General features: G+C 39.8%; 2 protein-coding genes across 12 annotated transcripts in view; one reads left to right on the forward strand and one right to left on the reverse strand.

The window, feature by feature from the left end:
• TRIP13 (thyroid hormone receptor interactor 13) overlaps nt 1–7,739 on the reverse strand; it is a 44,524-nt gene extending 36,785 nt beyond the window's left edge. For 4 of the 6 annotated variants that reach the window (XR_013345247.1, XR_013345246.1, XM_077810889.1 and 1 more), the window contains exons 1-2: nt 7,619–7,739; nt 4,160–4,262 (exon numbers count right to left, since the gene is read on the reverse strand). Coding sequence is in view for 4 of the 6 variants with exons in the window: in XM_077810889.1 (XP_077667015.1) it covers nt 4,160–4,251 (92 nt within the window). In the remaining 2 variants the exon portion in view is untranslated. Of the gene's footprint in view, nt 1–4,159; nt 4,263–6,870; nt 6,875–7,276; nt 7,406–7,618 lie in introns of those variants that run through there. The other 2 variants (XM_077810890.1, XM_077810891.1) reach the window with 2 other exon arrangements.
• A 13-nt stretch (nt 7,740–7,752) lies between these two features.
• The window catches only part of BRD9 (bromodomain containing 9), a 57,578-nt gene continuing 42,887 nt past the window's right edge, over nt 7,753–22,443 (forward strand). For all 6 annotated transcript variants that reach the window (XM_077810882.1, XM_077810884.1, XM_077810885.1 and 3 more), the window contains exons 1-5: nt 7,753–7,903; nt 11,341–11,555; nt 14,682–14,814; nt 17,050–17,110; nt 19,730–19,874. In XM_077810882.1, the coding sequence (XP_077667008.1) occupies nt 7,828–7,903; nt 11,341–11,555; nt 14,682–14,814; nt 17,050–17,110; nt 19,730–19,874 (630 nt within the window). In that variant the 5' untranslated portion in view covers nt 7,753–7,827. The remainder of the gene's footprint in view (nt 7,904–11,340; nt 11,556–14,681; nt 14,815–17,049; nt 17,111–19,729; nt 19,875–22,443) is intronic.

The raw sequence follows: 22,443 nt of genomic DNA on the forward strand, positions 1-22,443 counted from the left end.
TTACAATGTCACTTGAAAGTGAGAACAGGCATTTGCATGGCACTTTTGTAGCCAGCATTGCAAGGTATTTACGAGCCAGATATGCTAAATATTCGTATGCCCCTTCGTGCTTCAGCCGCCATTCCAGAGGACATACTTCCATGCTGATGATGCTCATTAAAAATAATGCGTTAATTAAACTTATGACTGAACTCCTTTGGGGAGAACTGTACGTCTTCGGCTCTGTTTTATCCACATTCTGCCATAAATTTAATGTTATAGCAGTCTCGGATGATGACCCAGCATGTTTGTTTTAAGAACACTTTCACAGCAGATTTGACGAAACGCAAAGAAGATACCAATGTGAGATTTCCAAAAAATAGCTACAGCGCTCAATCCAAGATTTAAGAATCTGGAGTGCCTTCCAAAATCTCAGAGGGATAAGGTGTGGAGCATGCTTTCAGAAGTCTTAAAAGAGCAACACCCCGATGCAGAAATTACGGAATCCGAAAGACCAAAAAAGTAAATCAACCTTCTGCTGGTGGCATCTGACTCAGATAATGAGTCACCTCCACCCCGGAATCTAGAGGGAGCAACAGCCTGAGGCCGAGTCCCAGGCTTGTATGGAGATTCCTGCATGCCGCCTACTTCCTTCAGGGTGTACTAAAAAACTGCAGCTGCCAGGAACCCTCCAGCTCCCTCCCACACCCCCTGGCAGTGTCTTCTATTTGCGAGCTGTGCTCTGCCGCGTCCAGTGGCCCCTCATGGCAGCCAGCAGCTTTCCAGCCCATTTCTGAGGAGGAAAAGGAAATTCTGTGCAAAGGTATTAATTTCTGCACAAATTCTGTACATGCAGTGGCACAGAATTCCCCCAGGAGTAATGAGTCAGGTTTCAAGCACGTTTACACTTTTGTGTGAAACTTAATGGTCATATACCACAGAAAAACTGCTATAACCGGTTCTGTAACTATTGTTCTTTGAGTTATGTTTCACGTTTATTCCACTTAAGGTATATTCACACCCAGTGCACTAGCACCGGAGATTTTTCCGTTCCCAGTACCCATCAGGGCACCTCCTGAGCTCTCTGCTGCCTCGTGCTGCTACACAATGGTATAAAGGCCAGAGCGCACGCGCGCTCTCCTCCCCTGAGTTCCTTCTTACCGGACAGACTCCAATATAGCGGGGAAGGAGGGCAGGTCATGGAATGGTCACGCACAACACATCTCAAAGAGCATCAGTTACAGGTTAGTAAACGTGTTTTCTTCGAGTGATTGCCCACATCCATTCCACTTCAGGTGACTCACAAGCAGTTCAGTCCAAAAGGTGGGAATCACAGTTTACCGAAATAATGATGGAAGGACTACACATGCATCCAAATCTGGCACTCCCTCTAGACTGTTAAAAAAATAGCACCATGACATGCAAAAATATGTACTGATGACCAAGTTGCAGTTCTACAAATGTCCAGTATAGGCACTTTAGCGAGAAAAGCAACAGAGGCTGCATGCGATCTTGTTGAATATTCTAGCTCCCTGCTTGTCGGAATTACACTGGCCATATTGTAGCACAAACACATCCAGGAGGAAATGCACAACAAAGTTCTTTGGGATGAGACTGGAAGGCCCTACATCCTGTCCACAGTTGCTATGAACAGTTGTGAGAATGACCTAAATGGTTTAGTCTTATGCAAGAAAAATACAAATACTCCCTAACATCTGTGTGGCATCCCTCTTCATCATGATGAGGGAGAGGGTTAGGAAAGAAAGTTGATAAATACATTGCCTGATTAATGTGGAAATGAGAAACCACTTAGGTTAGGGACTTTGGATGAAGGTGTAAGTATACCCTGTCCTTGTAAGAGACTGTATATGGTCGATCAGACACCAGGGGTATCAATTCTCCTACTCTCCTTGCTAAGGTAATTGCCACCAAAAAGGCTACCTTTACTGAAAGATGCAGCAAAAAACAGGTAGACAGAGGTTCAAAGGGTGGATCCATTAGTTTTGTTAACACCATGTTTAAGTTCATGGGGAGCAAGGATCCTTTACTTGGTGATATAAACTTGGCCCAGATATAACCCTTCAAAAACCTGAGTGAGGTAGGACTGGAGAAAAGTGGATAATTATGAAATGGAAGGTAGAAAGCAGAGTGAGCAGCTAGGTACACCCTGATGGAACAAATGGCAAGACCTTGCTATTTCAGGTATAACAAATAGTCCAGCACATGTTATATTGGAGCCTGGAGGAGACAAACACTTTTTTGTTGAGACCACAAAGAAAATAATTTTCACTTCATTGGTAAATATATCTAGAAGAAGGTTTTCTGCTATTCAAGAGAATATTTGAATATCCCTTGAACAGACCTCCTCCAAATTATTAATGATGGAGCATCCACACTGTACGGCTAAGAGCACATGGATTGTGATGAAGGAGGGGCACCATGGTCTAAGGAGATCAGGTCTGGTTCTGGAGCCCTGCTTGAGAGAATCAGCAGAGTGGAAAATCAACACTGATGAGGCCACGCCAGTGCTATGAGGATCATGCAAGCATGACACTGTTTGAGTTTTAACAACACTATGGGTAGGAGCAGAACCAGAGAGGATGCATACATGAGATTATCTTCCCAGGACAACAGGAAAGCATCCGCCAGAGACACTGGACTATGACCAGCACATGAACAAAACTGAGGACAATTCCTGTTGTGTCGAGTTGCAAACAGGTTTACGGGGTGAACCCCACAGGCTTGAAAAATAAGTCTATATCTGGCCAGAGACAACTCGTGGTCACTGGTGAAAGACCTGCTCAAACAATCTACCAAGTTGATCTGGACACCAAGAATGTGGGAGGCTTTAAGGTGAATTGCACTGGCGATACAAAAAAAGCAGTACTGCCTCTTGGCATGGGAGAGCCAATCTGGCCCCTTCCTGTCTGTTCATATAGAATTCTGGGTTTGTTATTACATTTGCTTGTGCACAAGCAGTTTTTCAGGGCAGGGCTAGTAAAATATTTTTTAAACTGTTATTATTCATAGCATGATTCTCCATTACTGAAGCTGATTGAGAATATGAAAAGCCAGTGAATGTAGTCTAGAAGCCAGTCATACATTAATTCTTCAATACTGAACAGAAAAATTCTTCAAATATCAGTGCAAAGAGACTAAGATAATGTATTGCTTGTACATAACAAAGGACTGCTTTCATGTCCTTTATAAAATACTAAGGTGATGTCTCCCTTGTAGACAGTACATTTTCACTGATTTTAAAAACACTAATTTCAGAACAATTAAGAGAATACGGATGTCTGTTTCCAGAAGTTATCTTGCCCAACACTACTTACTTCTTTCATTTAATAATCTAATGACCCGTTCAACCCATTTTATTTAACATGAAAATAACCTTAATTTGCTTTCACAAGAAAAAGTGAAAGCTGTAAAAACTGGAATACCAAAGCCAAAACACTTGGTTTCAAAAAACCTTTAAAGTTATTAAGCAACAATGTTCTGTCACATAACTTAAGTCCAAAGCACTTAGAAGCTAGGAAATGAATAGTTATAGATTGCATAAATCTTGCACAGACCACACAATGTATTATTTGGCAACCAAGTTCTATTTCAACACAATTTAAGACTAACTCTGGCCCAAAATAGACAGACTATCATAACTATTCTAAAAAAATAAACAACATTCTTCCAGAAAAAAAGCCATCAAATTATATATGAACACTTTAGACAACGAGCCTCACACGCAAGTTTACATATATGTAATTTTACCACCCTGACAATGTCATGATTTTTGTTATTAGACATGTATATTATTCTCATGAAAAAATACTTATATCCTTAATAGTTGATATTTAGCAGTTGATCACAATACTGTCAATATTCAGACAGTAATATCAAGATAAAAATATATTAAATAAAATCCAAGGTCAAAGTTAAGTTTGTGTCGGTGAAATGCACATTTCTTGAAAAGAATAAGAAGTTTAGTATACGGCTGGTGCAAGTTTTTATTTTTCGTTAGTGAATTGGTTTTGTTAGTGGTGTGATAGGTAAGCACACGTATTTAACCACCTTTAACTAGTTTTTTAAATGAAGTTTGTGTTTTGGAAAACCTACTAAGTTCTTGTGAGGTACGTTAGACTTCATTCATATACCTGTGAAATGGTCACAATATAAAACAAACCTGTTTGATTTCTGATGAACTTCTACATGTAACTGCACAGAATCACACACATTTGGAAGTGCCTGTTTTAAATCACCAGCTGCCTCATCCATTGTATTCAATCCTAAAAAGAAAATATACAACAGTGTTTACTAAAGAAGTGTCCCGAATGGCCTTTCCTTTGAAGAGTTGTGAAAACATCAGAATGATAAAGAATTTGCCCCCTGTTCTAATAATAATTAGGCCAAGTTAATACTTATGGAACGCCAGTGGGAATGTGGATCCGTGGCTATAATGCTTTCTGGAGGAGGACTGTTTATCATAAATTGAAAAAAGTGATGGAAAGATTAAAAAAATACAGGGGTTTTGTAACAACAGCTGAAACAGTTTTCAGAGGGGTAACAGTTCAAGCAGTGATACTCAAATTCAGGCAAACATATACAAACTTCTATACCACAGTCCACACCTCTACGTGAATTACGTTAGCTTTCAGCAATTCACATCTACAAACTGCTCTATAAACTCATTATTCTGTTGCATTAATTTAGATGAAATATATGGGTTAAAGATATTAGCATAACCCAGTCACTGTCCAATATTAAACAGGGTTCAGGAAACAGACACCTCAGCCTGCTTAGTACTATGGCAACCACACCATTAACACTCTTTTAACCTTTTATTAAAGATAAAGGAAAAAACAGTTAAAGCATTTGAAATATAAAATATTAAGTGACGGTTTCATATTTAACAACATTTTTTGTTCTCTTTCCCTTTATTTGGAAAGGAATTTTAGGGCTTGTCTACACTTACATTTTATAGTGCTCTACCTTGCTGGCTCAGGGGGTGTGAAAAATCACCCCCCTGAGCGCACCAAGTCTGAGCACTTTAAAGTGCTAGTGTAGACAGACTCAGAGTGCTGGGAGCCACGCTCCCAACGCTCGGAGCTAATCCCCTCGTGGAGGTGGAATACCAGGAGCACTGAGATAATTCTCCCCCGGCGCTCCCACTTCAAAGCACTGCTGCAGGAACATTCCCGCAGCAGGGCTTTGAAGTTTCCAGTGTAGCCATGCCTTCAGAAGGAAAACTCCCATTGTTTGAGAGTCTTGTAAGATGGTATAAAAAATAAAAATGGTATCAACTGTCCTATTAGGGAAGAGAAAAGAAGTCAATTGAGATGGGCTGGAACTTTTGTTAAAGTCTGATCCTGTTTCATCCCAGGTGGTGTTTGTGATTCGGTTGGAATCAGTTGAGGTTGACGTCATCAGGTTTCTCTGGCCCAGTCTGGCCAGGACATCTCTCGGGATTAGGATGAAGGTTCGGGGTCCCAGGAGATGGTGGGGAGGCAGCCAAGATGCAGCTCCAGTAGCCAGAGTCCCTCCTCCCCGGCCCCACCAAAGTCTCTTTCTTTAAGGACCCAAAAACGGAGCAGTGAGTGGAACAGTCCATCCACTCATTATTTTGTCCACTAATTAGGCCTAGTTCACATGTTAATTTCGGTTCACTAGTTTCTGGTTCTACACTTTTCTTGTTTACCTTGCATGATCTTAACACAGTCCTTGAATTAGATCAGTATGCCCTTTTGTACGACTAATTTAGTCTGTCTCCCTTTCATACCTTTTCCCATCAACATTTGTTACTGTTTTTTGCACAACAGAAACTGAAAATTCTTAAACATGGAAAAACGTAAATACCAGCATTTGCTCTGTTGTAAAGACTAAAAAATAATAGAGATATATACTTAAGGCAGAATTTGATACTAACACAAAGCTTCCGTTGAATTCAAAAGTTTCCCCCCGATGCTGTAGATAATTTAAAAGCGGCATCCTAGGACTCATTAGAATTTATACATTCATACAGAATATTTATTTAAATGATTTTAAAAGCTTATAGTAAGTTTAGGCCTTAACATAAATTGTCATAACTTCAGATTTAAACAGATGAATTTTTAAAAGGAAAAGTGAAAATAAAAATGACAATTTTTTTAGGTTATCAATTTGTATCTACACTGACAAGTGGTGTCCTCTGTCAGACTCATCAAGTACCCGCAGCTTCTTCAAATACAGAAGCTGCTCTCTGTTGTTGAAAGGGGCAATAACCTGCCCCACCCAGCAGTTGCGGCTGAAGCATACCATACCTGTGCTCCTACTCAGGGCACCACGATATACCCCTGCACAGTCCAACTATGGCATCTGGCAAGAGGACATCTGAGAACAGTACTGAGAGTACATCTACACTGTTGTGTAAAACTCACATCAGTGAATGTCAGAGAACAAGTCTACAGTCAGTAGACTTGTGCTCAGGCTAAAAAACAGCAGTGTAGATATTCAGGCTCTGGCAGGAGTTTGGGCTCCTTGGTCTATTCCTGTAGACACGCTATGCAGCATAGACTCACCCAGTGAGACTGAATCAATGCAGGCGTGGACTCTGTGGTGATTTGCAAATGAAACACTAGGTGGGCGAGGTAATATCTTTATTGGATCAACTTCTGTTGGTGAAAGAGAAGCTTGTGAGCTTCCCCAGTGCTCTTCTTCAGGTCTGTGTAAACTCAAAAGCTTGTTTCTTTCACCAACAGAAGTTGCTCCAATAAAAGATATTATCTCACCCACATTGTCTCTCTAATACCTTGGGGCCAACATGGCTACAAACAACCCTGAATATCTTACAAATAAATCAGCCAGACGACACAGCTTGAAGCAGATACCAGGAGGCTCTGCTGTAGAACTCACACCCACTCAGGTCTTTGTCTTCCCTAGATTTTACATCTTGAGTGAACAGGTTGCCCATTAATTCGAGAAAGACGACACCTTTGGCCTTGTCTGCATTAAGGAAAAGACGATTTACACACGATTTAGCTAACATGTTAACCTCTGCCTCCCTTAACAGGACAATTTGCATTGTAATCCATGTGAAACTTGGCCTACGCTTAACAGTTTTACCAGCACAGCTAATGTGGTTAGGGGTGTGGTTTTCACTGAAATAATTAACCCGTTAAAAGCCCCTGTGTGGGCACACTGATAACAGCAAAATGTTGCTTTACAGCCTTTAGACATCGGCTATTATTTAATCCGCGTTAGCTCCTCTATTGGGCCAGCTGTGCCAGTCTCAAGGACCTTCATGCCAGCGCGGTGACGCCATTACCTGGCCGGGAACCTAGGGCTGACCCGACCAGGCACCACCACGTGCGAACCTGGTGCTCTCTCTGCCCCAGGGCCTGGCGCGGAGGCAGGTTACACAGGCGGGTCCTCAGGACACCGCACAGGCCGCTGTAGGGACGAGCCGGGCCGGGCCGGGCCACGCCACCCTGCGCTCACCCCTGACCCGCTCTCTCAGGGAGGCGCCGGCCCGGGCTGCCCCGCCCCGCCATAGGCCCCGGGCCGCTCGGCTCCAGGGGGCCCGTTCGGGCCCCAGCGCGGAGAGCGCCTGGCAGCAGCTGGAGCCTCCGTCCCGGACCATCCCCCGGCGCGAGCTCCCGCAACGTACCGCGCCGCGCGCCGCTGCGAGGAGGGGCTGGGCTGGGGCAGAAAAAGCGGCAGCCGTCGCTACTTTTGGAAAAACGCGGGGAGGGGAACCCCGCCCCCTGCCCCGGACGTTCACGCTCCCGGCCAACAAACCGCCCCCGGAAGCGCCTCTCCTGACTCGCTTCCGGCGGGGCCCGAGCGGCGGCGGTGTCCGGCCGCGGCGGGGCCGCCATGGGCAAGAAGCACAAAAAGCACAAGACGGAGAAGGCGGAATGGCGATCGGCCGCCGCGCCCCCCGCCTACAGCGGTGAGAGCTGGCGGCACGGAGCGGCGGCGGGGCCCCTCGCTGCCTCCTCAGCCCGCGGGCGGCGCGCGGCGGGGTCGGCCCCGGTTGCCGCTGCCCGCTGGGGGGGGCCGGCGGGGACTCGCGGTGCCTGTTTTATGGCGGGGTCGGGCCTGGGCCGAGGCCGGCGCCGCCGCGGGGGGACGCCCCCCTTCCCCGGCCTTGCCGCCCGCACGGGGCGAGCGGGTGGTGCTGGGGCTCTCCCTGGCTGCGCGGAGGCTGGCCGGCCCTGCTCGCCGGGGGCGGTTTGCGGCTGAAAACGGAGCGGCAGAAACGGGCCTGATGCACGGCAGCAGCTGGCGGGCGGGGCTGAAGACCCCGGCGCTAGCCCCGAGCCCAGCTCACGCGTCAGGCTGCGGAGCCAAGCGATGAGCGTCGCCTTCACCTGCCTGACTAATACTGTACCTTGCCCAGGTACCAGGTGCGCTAGGGAGAGAGCCCCGCGGGGCCCCGTGGAGTCAGCGGGGCTCTGCATCGCCCTGCCCTAGCAGAGCCCAGCACCCCATTCACGCACTCTTTGGAGTGTCCCTGCCACCTCTGCTCACCCACCTTCTCTCTCTCTGACATCCCGGGTTCAGCGCGAACATGGCAAAGTGAAGCCTTCGTGCATTCAGAAAAGGAGTACTTGTGGCACCTTAGAGACTAACCCATTTATTTGAGCATAAGCTTTCGTGAGCTGTGTTTTCTTTTTGCGAATACAGACTAACGCGGCTGTTGCTCTGAAACCTGTCTTCGTGCATTCAGGTGCTTAGCCCAGCTTCCCTCTATGCTCGATGCACATACGTAGCTCCGCCGGGAGCTGATGAGTTACCTGCACCGGTCAAAGAAAAATAGTTTCCCATAAAATATTTGGACTGTTATATTTAAAAGAACAGGTGCACTAATTGGTGATAGAGCCTGAAGAAAGGAAGGAGAGATTGGGTAGCATTACTCCAAAGTAGATTGATTTAAATCAGAGCACATTAAATCACCAATTTTAATCATGCTTTAAACCAGAAAGCAGGAAACCTCGGCTTAAATCACCTGTCTTAATTGTGTTTTTGCATTTGTAATTTTAGTTCTTTTTCTGAAGAAATGTTGATTCTCATGGGTTGGTAACCACTAAAATGTGGATTTACAGCTAAAGATAGCTCTGCGCTAAAGTTGGTACTTTGTTTTGCTAGCTAGGACAACATGCTACATCTTTTCATATTTAAGCAATCATATAGGTTAACATACATTTAATCAGTCTTAAACTTTTCATTTTTTCTATTAGAAAATGGTGAATGTTGCATTTCTTATTTACTAAATTAACTTTTTACTTGTGATTTGTGACCGGCTGTACTGGTATGTATATTGGAATTCATTTTAAAATGCGCAAAAAGCATGTTGTTTTCTTAATTTTAAAAATTGTCTTAAATGTGCTGATTATATAAGAAAAAATGTTTTATTAAAACATGTTTTGCATTTAACACTGATTTATTAAACAAAGGAAGTAATTAGTAAGTTGAGCTGGTTGTGTCTGGTCACTGTGTTCTTCGAGATTTTACAACAGGGGTTCTCAACCTGGGGGTCAGGACCTCGCGGGGTCGCGAGCTGTCAGCCTCCACCTCCAAACCCCACTTTGTCTCCAGCATTTATAATGGTGTTAAATATACTAAAAAGTGTTTTTAATTTATAAGGGGGGGGGGTCGCACTCAGAGGCTTGCGATGTAAAAGGAGTCACCAGTACAAAAGTTTGAGAACTACTGTTTTAGAAGTAAGGCCTGGTCTACTCTAAAGAATTAGGTCCGTTTAACTACATCAGTCAGAGATGTGAAAATCTACATGTAAACAGTGCTAGGCAATGGAATACTACTTCTGTTGACCTACCCACCTCCTCTTGGGGAGGTGATTGTAGTTTGTAGATTGTAGATTTACATTAATAGTAAAATCCTCCCATCTGTATAGGTAGTGTCTATGCTTAAATGCTACAGTGGCACAGCTGCTGCGTTTTAAGTGTAGATAAGTCCTAGTAGTTCTCCTCTCCTCACTTAATTTTTTTTCATAGGTTGGAAGAGGAAAACAAGCTTTCCTGCTTTTTCAATTCCCAATTGGTTTCTCAAGTTTCAGTGAACTAGTCATTTAACTGAACTAGTTGAATAATCTGAAAGGAAAATATTCTCTTGGCACCTGCAGAAAAGGATATTTGCTGTCAAAAGCTGGTTTAGCACTTTAGCAAACTCTGGTTCTAGGTGCTTAGCCAATCACTTCCAGCAGTTCAGTGAGCTGACTTTTTTAAAAACTTTGGTAGCAAACGTGCTGCCTAATATTAATTTTATTTAATTTTAAATTAATATAAGATCGTAAGTTTAGGCCCTAATATAGGCAATCAAAGTTTCAAATTTAATTTTAAATTTATTTTTAAAAACAAAATGTAGTTTTTTTTATTTTTAAGTCATCGATTTCAATTAGTTCAAAACAAAAAACTTCATAAGTGTTAGTTATGATTATGTGCCATTCAAGAGAAGATGGACCATTGAACACAGCCATAAAAACTCTGGAATGCACAAACTAAAGATATATAAACGCTTTTGACACCAGTCTTTTTTATCCAGTTCTCTCTTGGGTTATTAACTGTACCATTTTCATTTCTGCAGTCCTGAGTCACTTTAAATAAGATAGTGAATTGAATTAATCTGACAAAGAATCAAGTAACTGCAGTTTACAGTCTTGGGTCTTTAAAAATGTTTTCAATTCTTTTGGCCTCACATGAACATAGTTTATTTGTTAGAAAGTTATAATCTATGGGACAGGCATCAATAGCACAAAAAGGAATAATGAAATATTGGCTGTTTAGTGGTTCGAGAAGAAATTACTTAAGCAAATAGTTGAAATGCTGATCTAAAAAAACAGTCTGTAAATAGTTGCCACAATATTTGTTTTTAATATAAAAGATTGATTTAATTTCTTGTCAGACAATGAATTGTGGGGATTCTTACTTTAGAAACTGTTAAATTCCTGGATCCTGCAAACATTTATACCTGTACTTTACCTTACTCAAGTGAGTAAAGCTAAGCATGTGTGAATGTGTTTTCAGGATTGGTACCCAATTACACAATTTTTCTGATGTTTTCTAGAACATAGCAGATTATTTTCTTGAATACTAAGGATTCATAAAAAATCATAAAGTTAAAGTGGCTAAGATCAAGTTTAAGGAAACCAACATTTTTGTCTGTTTAGTACATCTGTTTCCTACCTCAGATCTGTCAATTTAGGATTTTTTCTTTTAAAACTCCTTCATATACGTTTCACAGTAATTACGCTATATGCGAGTTTGCAAATGGAATTTTCAGTAGAATGATACTGTCTGATAACTATTATTGTTTACTGTGTAACTTTTGTGTGTGTTTATGAATTTTTTTTACTATGCTTTAATTTAGATTATGTGGATAAACCGCTGGAAAAGCCCTTGAAGCTAGTTCTTAAAGTTGGAGGAAGCGAGGTCACTGAACTGTCAGGATCAGGGCATGATTCAAGTTATTACGATGACAGGTCAGACCATGAGCGAGAGCGACACAAAGAAAAGAAGAAGAAAAAGAAAAAAAAGTCTGAGAAAGAAAAGCATCTTGATGACGAAGAGAGAAGGAAGAGAAAGGTAAGCAATGGCTCGAGAATGCAGGGATACAAATCCACATTTGCTTGTCATATCTGAAAAGTGTCTCTTTCTCACATGAAAATGCACATTTCAGTTTAAGATACAGTTGACTGAGCTGCATAACTAAAACATAACAGTATTATTTCTTCCTTTCCACCACTTCTAATCCAACGAGGGGCCTTTTTGTACATTTTTATCTCATTCTTAAAAAAAAAAAAAAAAAAATTTTTTTTTTGGTCCAAATTTTCTGTCGTCTTAAACAAGAGAGGGTTCTGTTTCACCAAATTAATTGCATTTGGAAGTTGGAGTAGGACTAAATCTCTAATAATGCAAATACTTATGCATGTGTTTTTAAATTTACTCATGTGAGTAGCCCCATTGAAGTCCTCTACAACTAGTGTAACTATTTTTTGATTTCTTCACTTGCCATCATCATCTGTGTCTTTGTCACCTCCATGTCAGATGAGTTAATATGTTGTATGTGGGACTATCTTTAAAGACCACTTCAGTTGGTGCAGAATAGGACAGCCCTCTTGCTTAGCACAATGTTGTGCAGGATACTTGTTAAACCACAGTTTCAGATACTGCATTGTCTCCCTGTTAACATCTGAGGGCAGTTCAAGATGTTTCTTCATCTACAAAGCCCTGTACGTGGGCTTGGCACAATTCAGTGTTTGATAGTTTTGACAGATATCAATGTTTATTTTTCACCATTTTTTCAATTTTTATAAGTTTAAATTTTCACATTTATAGGAAATTATGGGAGGAGTCAGACAATAACTAATGACAGTAGACCTTGAGATTCAGAAAGTTAAAACTTTATGAACTGTTAAAAAATAAATTGTCAACATCACATGTCAAAATATACAAAGTAAATATCCTTATTAGAGTTTGATTTAAGTCCTCAGGCTGCATATATCTTTCTTTGTCTATGTGAAAATTTCAGTTAATTTTTATGGACTTTTTTTTTTGTTCGTTTGTTTGTATATGATGAAATCAACATTTACGAATATTTACTGATTTAAAAAAACCTAATCCTTCCAAGCCTACCTTTGTGGTTTGGGTCCTAGTGACTGCTGCTCTCCCTGTTCTTCGTCAAAATATGTGATGTGGTCAGCTAACAGTCCTTAGATTTAATTACCCTTCCAGAGGTTCCCAGTATCTTAATGTTCCCTGAGACAACAGGAAGGGGCGTGTTCTTACAACTTATGAAACGTCTGTTTGCTCCTCAGATATATGGAAGGTATTCATATGATGATTTGCAGAACAACGTAATGATTTTATTATAAATCTTTTACTGTATTACCCGCTAATCAGTCTTCATGACGGCTTGTCTACAATTGAAAATGTTGTATTTTTAAAATCTGATATGTTGCATCTCATTGGAGTTAGAAACAGGTGCTTTATTACATTAAGAATGGGAGAGTCCCAGCTTCTGAACTGAACCCAGCATGTGATTCTTGTCCTGGAAGTTCCTGATACGTCGGACTTCAAAACTAACATCCTTAGATATAGAAAATCTATTTTAGATCATGTTTAAAGGTTTCTGTGGCTCCCTTTGAGACCTGCACAGATACCCTTGATAACTAAGGCGCTTGGCTTTACCAAAAGGAGAGGGATTTAAAAAAAAAATAGTATAACCTTTTGTAAAACGCCTTAAAGCATTCCTAAAATAGCTTTTATAATGTACATAAAGTCCATGGTGTGTGATATAAAGATTTTATTGGCCCTCATTTGCAATAACCTGCATTTCTCACTTGTTTCTTTGCTAGTTGTAAATACCGTGGCTTTCCCAGACTTGTGCTACTGAAAGCTGTATATGTTGTACAAGATGAGACTGTCCTGTATTCCATAAACGGGCATGAAGTTAGTAACATCTGTAGTTAAGTAGTGTCAAAGCATTCTTCTTTTATTTGCTAAAATCTTTCTGAATCTTTTACCTTTCAGTTCTATTCTCCCTCGATTCTTATAGGGCCTTCATCCCTGTAGTATTTGAAAACCTTCCAGTAGTGCATTAGGCACGGTGACTTGAATTATCTTCAACGTTTGTTTTCTGCCTGAGAGTGAATTTTTCTGGAAAGTTTGATCAAAAATGGATCAGAAATTCTTGAGAACAAGGCAATGGAAAAAATGGTTTCTGTTGTAGAAACATTTTTGCAACTTATTTTTGAACATCTCTATTACCACTAATTACCTGGGACTAAAAAACTGAAATTGCACAGAATAACAGCCATTAGGGAAGAAAAGTGTGTTGTGTTCTATAATGTGTTTTGTTTTTTTTACTTCGCTAAGTCACCATTTTCAGACCTTCATAATTAGCAGATGTGCAGTCTAAAATTATGGAACCTTTTAACAGTGATAGATCCAAATGTTGTAAATGAAAGAGGGCTGCACTGAGCATGCATCGGTAAGCACTGTAGTAAAAAATGGGAGTGAGGCCGCCTAATTCAATACAAGATTGCTCATGTGCTATGGAGGCTTACAGGAGAGGATCTGTCAAATATCTCCAATCTTGCAAAGCATTTGTAGTTGCCTCTACTGTGGAGTTTGAGTTTCAGCATACTTACTCCATCCCAGTGCATACTGTCTTCTACTTACTGCACCAGACAATAAATGTGCAATGAACAAGGCAAAACTACGTACTTCTTGCTTCATCTTATAGTTACTATGAATGAAGTATCACAGCTGACCAGTTAGGGCTTACAGAACTTTACAGTTAACTGTGCTCTTTCATTGTGCAATTATTTGTACACATTTTAATGCCATTTTTTTCAGCAGAAGCATAGTAACTACCAACCAAAAAAAGTAGATGACTAGATACAGAAATGGAAATGATTTGCAGACAGGTGGTATAAGTAACAGAAATCATTTTAAAGAAAGTATGTATAAGGTTATGCTTTAAACCATAATTGTCCATCTTACAGTTCAGCACTAGGAGTCTGTTTTTTTTCCCATAGGGATTTGAAGAAACTATATATTTTTCTTTAAATTTCTTGACTTTCATAGGTGTCACTTGGATACTTAGTATTATTTTAATAAAAGGCTTTTGTATGAATATTCTATCTGAACCTGAACTGCCGTTTGTGAATGTCTTGTTTTAACTATCTCCTCTCATTGCTATATTAGGAAGAAAAGAAGAGAAAGAGGGAGAAAGAGCAGTGTGACACTGAGGGAGAAATGGATGACTTTGATCCTGGGAAAAAAGTGGAAGTTGAGCCACCTCCAGATCGCCCAGTCAGAGCTTGCAGAACTCAGCCAGGTAAGTGGCCAAGACTAGATGGGAAAACTGGAAAATTTAAATTTCCTAGTATGTTGTTTAAAATTTTTCATAACTGAGTGTTAAAATAATACTTCTGATAATATACTAGGATATTAAGTTTTCAAGCAGTATGTAGCGATTTCTGCTGAAATCCTTGGATTTCAGCAGATTTTCCAGGTTGGAAAGATACTCTATGAAAAGCAGTTATTCCTCTTAACACCTTTGGGGCTTGATGGGTACATTCCCAGGTGCCGGTTAGAAGTAAATTTTCAGTTAATTCTTCACAAGTTCACATCAGAGCGCATTTGCCTGTTTGAAATATTAAAAAAAAGGATATTTAAGTTTCATTCCTGTATTGCTGTTTGCAGTATGTGCACCAGAATAAGGTGAACTGCAGATTGAACGTATAAAGGACCTGTGCATTTCTCTAACTTCCTAACATGACATGAAAATATAACCTATAATAACAAAATGCAAAGAGGAGCAAAAGAGCCAGAGATCCCACACCAAAGCAGTGATTCAGCATGAAACATAACAAAATCCCTGTCCATAAGCTCTCCCCAAGTCCCTCTTCCACCTCTAAATCATACCCTTCCCTCAGTGTCCTGTACAAAAATTGGTCTTTGCAATATGCCCTAAGTGTCAGAGAATTCACACTATTTTGGACCAGTACAGGAGCAAATCCACAGGCAAGGGAGAATGCCTCTCCAGCAGCAAGCTTTCTTTTCTAAATTGTCAGGCTTCAGTTCAAGCACCTACCTGATATTATTTGTGGCAGGCTCTCAAGTACACAGGTCCTAAGTCATTAAGTTATTAATTTGGCTTATATCACCTTAAAACCTTTTCAGGTGCCAACAGGCAGCTAGTGCATGTACCTGTAATGTGTGGTTTTTATCCCTTCTCACTATACAAATTCCATTAGATCCTAGAGCCAATGCTCAATATTCAATTTAGATAATCTTTATAAGCCATTTTTTAAAATTCCTTCAGACTTCTAAATTCTTAGAAATCCTTTCCCAACAAAAACTTCAGGACAAAGGAATCTTACTCCTGAGTGTCCTGTTAACTTTGCTTAGGCCGCTTCCTTGAAAGATGCTTCAGTAAATGTCTAGCAGATATCTGGACCTGTATGAAAATTAGCAGGCTTCATTTTAATCTTCATAAGATTAGAACGATGGTTGTTGACAGGGCAAATTAAAGACTGGAACTATACTTATCAAGTGAGCAAATCAATATTGAGGAATTGGCAGGTTATAGGTGCTCCCTAAATTGAGGGTGTAAGCCTACTGTCAGGATGGGCCATAATCCTACAGGTAATTCACATTGACTGCCTCTGAACATGCTGGGGCATTGAAAGCCTGGCAAATTTGAAATAGATGACTGTGATATGTGTCCTGTAGGCTGCTCTTTTTCACCTGTCTAGAGATGTGGCTTCCCCAAACATTTCATTTGTCCTTCCTGTTCTGGTTGAGGAAAGGGGAGAGGGTCTCTGTTACCCAGGTAAGAAGTGGGTCTTAATCTGCTTTCCAGGAGAATTCAGAATATTGCTTGTTTAATTCTTGCAACTGCTAAATCTGTGTACCCTCCTTGAAGTGCACAATCATTAAGGGATCAGTGTGCACTTCATAGATTCATCTGTGCGGTAATTAAAATATACTTGTGTCTCTAGCTCCTGTGTTTGTTCTTTGTCTTAATTTTTTAAAAATTAACCCAAATCTTAGGAAAACTGAATGCAAAAATTTTTGTAAATGGAACACTAAGGTTGCACTGATAAAATGAAGTGAGGAAATGCAGAAATCAGCACTTCTGCAGCAATATCTGCACAGTCAGGTGTCACATATGAAATCATTTTCCTGTTACACAGATGCCTGAATATATTACTCCTTGTTATTAAACACTTGCCATAAAATATGCAGGTTGTGTGTCATGTACGATGATGTAGCTGTACGCACCATAGTGTGTGTATTTCTTTTACTTCTATTCTGCATGAACATTTCTCATTTAATATAATTAAATAACATATAAGGAAATAAAGCTTTATTGCATGTCAGGAATAGATTTATTGTATGTGCTTTTGCTGCCCTTGAAATGAAAGACTGAGTGACTTCTGGAGCGAGTTCGGGCTGTAGGGCTACGTATTAAAGACTTGGTTAGGTATAAAACATGAACTTTGTTCTGAAGTAAATACTTTCATTCAACTGAACTTTATAAATATTTTTCACTCTCAAATTGCAGCTGAAAATGAGAGCACACCCATCCAACAATTATTAGAGCATTTCCTTCGTCAGTTGCAAAGGTAGGTCTGCATGTTATATAGGTAGATGGTAACTGATGCTTATTAACATGCTGCTTTAGAATCTTCTAATTTGGTCTTCATTTTGGGATGAATCATTTCGGACTGATTTATAATTTGGTTTATCGCCATTGCTACCTTACTGGAGCCAGTAAGAGAAACTATTCATGATTAATTGCATTTAGAAAAGTAGCAACTAGAAGTTTCCGTTGTCATTTGTAATTTGATTTTTGTTCTAGGGCCCTTTATGTACATTAATTACTTATTTTAGGGATTGGAAACCAACCACAAACTTTTGTTCCATAAAATGGAATAATCTCTGGTCAAATCTTATGATTTATTCTCTATCTGATTCAAATAAAAGTTCATAATTAATGAGATGATAAATCACTGGTTGGGGGAGGTTTTTTCATTTTATAATTTTTTTTGGAAGATATCAGCTGTGTACAGTCCAAGTCTTTGAAAAATCACTAGTAGAACCTATTTTTTCTCCCTTCGTAATAAAACTATACATTTTAAATTTGAGATTATTAATCAGCTGTTAATTCTAAAACTAGTTGATCAGGAACACCACTCTGAATTAACTGCTTTAGTAGAAAGAAGAAAAATGCGAATCAAAAAGATGAAAACCAGAGTTACTCCTGCAAGGTGTTGTGACCACAATTTCTACTGATCTTTTGTTGTTTAAGGAAAACTAATACAAGTGAAGTGCAGAATGCATACCAGTAAATCAATAAACAAACAGTTTCAAGCGCTGACTTATAAATAAAAATTAGGGCTGTCAAGCGATTAAAAAAATTAATTGCGATTAATCACACTGTTAAACAATAATAAAATACCATTTATTTAAAGAGTTTTGGATATTTTCTGCATTTTTAAATATAGTTGATTTCAGTTACAACACAGAATACAAAGTATACAGTGCCTACTTTATATTTTTTATTACAAATATTTGTACTGTAAAAAACAAAAGAAATCGTATTTTTCAGTTCACCTAATACAAGTACTGTGGTGCAATCTCTTTATCATGAAAGTTGAACTTACAAATGTAGAATTATGTACAAAAAACCCCTGCATTCAAAAACAAAATAATCTAAAACTTTAGAGCCTACAAATCCATTAAGTCCTACTTCTTGTTCAGCCAATCGCTAAGAGAAACAAGTTTGTTTACATTTACAGTAGATAATGCTGCCCGCTTCTTGTTTACAATGTCACCTGAAAGAGAGAACAGGCATTCGCATGGCACTGTTGTAGCTGTCGTTGCAAGATATTTATGTGCCAGATACGCTAAAGATTCATATGTCCCTTCATGCTTCAGCCACCATTCCAGAGGACATGCGTCCATGCTGATAACGTGTTCTGCTCAATAACCATCCAAAGCACTGTAGACCGACGCATGTTCATTTTCATCATCTGTGTCAGATGCCACCAACAGAAGTTTGATTTTCCGTTTTGGTGGTTTGGATTCTGTAGTTTCCGCATTGGAGTGTTACTCTTTTAAGACTTCTGAAATCATGCTCCACACCCCGTTCCAATCAGATTTTGGAAGGCACTTCAGATTCTAAAACATTGGGTTGAGTGCTGTAGCTATCTTTAGAAATTTCACTTTGATACCTTCTTTGCATTTTGTCAAATCTGCAGTGAAAGTGTTCTTAAAACGAACAACATGTGCTGGGTCATCATCCAAGACTGCTATAACATGAAATATATGGCAGAATGTTGGTAAAACAGAACAGGAGACATACAATTCTCCGCCAAGGAGCTCAGTCACAAATTTAATTAATGCATTATTTTTTTAAAAAGCATCAGCATGGAAGCATGTCCTCTGGAACTGTGGCCAAAGCATGAAGGAGCATATGAATGTTTAGAAAAACTGCCATATAAATACTTTGCAATGCCAGCTACAAAAGTGCCATGCGAACGCCTATTCTCACTTTCAGGTGACATTGTAAATAAGAAGTGGGCAGCATTATCTCCCATAAATGTAAACAAACTTGGTGTCTTAGTGATTGGCTGAACAAGAAGTTGGACTAAGTGGACTTGTAAGCTCTAAAGTTTTACATTGTTTTGTTTTTGAGTGCAGCTATGTAACAAATAAAAATCTACATTTGTAAGTTGTACTTACAGGGTAAAGAGGTTGCAGTACAGTACTTGTATGAGGTGAATTGAAAAATACTTTCTTTTGTTTGTCATTTTTACAGTGCACATATTGGTAATAAAAAATATAAAGTGAGCACTGTCAACTTTGTATACTGTGTTGTAATTGAAATCAATATGTTTAATAATGAAGAAAAACATCCAAAAATATTTAATACATTTCAGTTGTTTAAGAGTACTATTAAAACTGCGATTAATCACGATACATATCTTTAATTGTGATTGTTTTTTTTGTTAATTGCTTGAGTTAACTGCAATTAATTGACACCCCTAATAAAAATATTTCCAAACAGACTAAATATTCTTAAATCAAGTCAAAATTCTCTCTCCCATATCAGCAGATGGATGCAGATACTTTTTTTTTAAGTGACAACTGGTGTTAATGACATAAAATGATATGTTATAAGGAGTAGTGATCATTTTCTTTCCTAGCATAATTATATATACTTTTTATTCCATTTTTAGGAAAGATCCTCATGGGTTTTTTGCTTTTCCAGTCACAGATGCCATTGCTCCTGGATATTCCATGATAATAAAACATCCCATGGATTTTGGCACTATGAAGGACAAAATAGCAGCAAATGAGTACAAATCAGTTACCGAATTCAAGGTGAAGTGATAAGAATTTGGTTACTTCAAAACATTTTCAATAAAAAACTTTAATTTGAGTGAGATTTTTAGGTGAAATTAATTCATGTCAGTCAGGCTTCTAACATGTCATTCACTTATAAATAATTCATCACACTTTTTTATATCCTGTTGGTAGGAGTGGGAACATACTGTATACTCTATAATCTGTCCTGCTGTCCTAGGGCAACTGCTAAGATTATTGCAGACCAAGAATGTGTACTACCGATAAAGTTACTGTGGTATGCAGTTCAGTGCTACAAGGAGATAACATTTAGAAAAAACATTCGAGAAGGACTCGTTTTAGAGAACTCTAGATGATTTGTTTAAATCTAGATTCGTTCATTAGTGACCAAAAGGTGATGGTGCCCTTTGGAGGCACTTTGACTTATGTTAAATGATCGTGATGTTCTATGACATAAATGAAATGTGCTGTATGTGGAAATTTCAGCTCCGCTTTAACTAGAGAGCTGCTATTAACATCTCCATAATTCTTTGGCAGATACTTTATGTAAGGGCAGGTCTATGCTAGAAGCGCTACATCAGTGCAGCTGCGCTGCTGTAGCGTGTCTGATGAAGACGCTCTATGCCGACGGCAGAGTGCTCTCCCGTTGGCATAATTTCTCCAACTCTGCAAGAAGCAGGATCTATGTTGGGGGAGAGCATCTGCCAACACAGCGCCAGTGTGGACAGCGCTTAGGGTGTTGTAACTTGCGTTGCTCAGGGGGCTGGCTTTTTTTTAAGTTAGGTCGATTTAAGCAGTAATGTAGACCTGCCCTCTGACAAAGAATAATTCTAACTTTAGTTTGTATAATCTTTTTGTACAGTTAGTGTTTCTTTCTTTGATTATTGCCTTTTCCAAGGGATTTACAGTTTGAAATTGCCGGCTAGCATTGGACCAGTTTCTTGGTTATTGATGGCTTGTTTTAGGGGATTTGAGGAAATGGCCTGTTTCACTCCCATGGGGTGTATTTTGGTTCTAGTTACCGGGAACTACATTGGTGGGGTTGCTTGCTCCACTGGTGATGGATGAAAACAAGATGTTCATAGTGATTCTTTTAGATCCATCAACTGCCTTAAATATCATTGTTCATAAGGTGGTATTGATGCATCTTTAGAACTTAATAGAGTTTGGTGGTGTGGCTGTTGAGTGGTTCTGTTCCTTGCTTTGAGAGGTCAGGGTGGTATTGGGCAAACAATTACTTGTCTTTCACAAAGGTGCTCTCACTCAGGGTTGCTCTCTTGTTCAGTGAAGTATGAGACCATTATGGGAGTTGGTAAGAAAGGTCTGGGTTGCAGTGTCTTCAGTGTACTAACACTTACCTTTTGTTTCTATCTCTTCCAACTCCACTGGTTCATTGGAATGAGCTATTCAGCATCTTAACAGCAAGACGTGGATGAGAGTTGGAAGGCTGAGTTTCAACACAGGCAAGACTGAAATAGTGGTTGTCGGCAGGGGGGAAGCCACCCCAGAAATTATGGCAATTATATCATGGCCCCCTATTAACAGGATTGTCTCGTTTGTTTCTGAAGTCTTCACCTGTGTTTCTTTTTGTAGCTCCAGTTTCTACTGAATAGTCTGGGAGTAGAGGTTGCCAAGTGTCTCATCTCCTGTACTTGACAAAGAGTTTGCATCTTTTTCTTTCAGATGTGGGTTTCATCACTGTGGTTCATACTTTGTCATCTCAAGGTGCTTGTTGCAGTACATTCTATATTTCTTATGGGCATAGTCCCACATGGAAATTGTAGCTGGTGCAAAATGTGATGGTTCCCTTATTAAGTGTACAGAAAGCACATTACGCCAATATTCCATGATAAGCCCTGACTCGTATTTGATTTTGAGATGAAGTTTGAGCTGTTGGGATTTACCTATAAAGCCATAAATGTTCATTCTAGTTCTGTTTATAGGAGTGATCTCTAACTGCTGCTACACCAGTTATGATTATCTGAGGTACTTGATCTGAATAAATATTTCCGTGTAAGAGAAGAGTCATTCAGAAACATACGCGTCAACTAAGGAAAGAGAATGGGTGAGGGAGCCTGCGATAGCTTTGTTGCCAAGGAGTGGCGCTTATTCCAAGGCCAATAGCTTAGGAAAAGATTTTTGTCCTCCCCATACAGCTCTTCAGAAGGAGTCATGTCACATAGAGCCCAGACTCCCTACCTTGTTTGCTCCTTCACTCGTGCCTTTGTTCACGGTCCCCCATTTCTGTCCCTCAAATTGTCTCTTTAATCGAAGAGGCTTGAGGCAAATCACTTAACCTCAAGTGGTCAACCTGTTAACCTGTTAAGTCAGTTAACCTGTGACTGTGCCCCTCTGCTTCTTTAGCATTGTATTGATGGCTTTTGCCCTTGGTATCAGAGCAGGACTTTCCCAATCCCTGCCTTGAAACAGGAAATTAAGAAAAGAAAGATTTATTCTAATTTAAAGAGTTTCTTCTGAGATCAGAATCTGGTTAGGAGTTTAGGCCCAGATTTTCAAAGGTCTTTAGGCACTTAAAGATGCAGTTAGGCACTTAATGAGATTTTCAAAAGCACCTAAGTGCCTAACT

This window comes from Eretmochelys imbricata, chromosome 2 (genome assembly GCF_965152235.1).
Source record: "Eretmochelys imbricata isolate rEreImb1 chromosome 2, rEreImb1.hap1, whole genome shotgun sequence".
In the NCBI taxonomy this organism is placed as follows: Eukaryota; Metazoa; Chordata; order Testudines; family Cheloniidae; genus Eretmochelys; species Eretmochelys imbricata.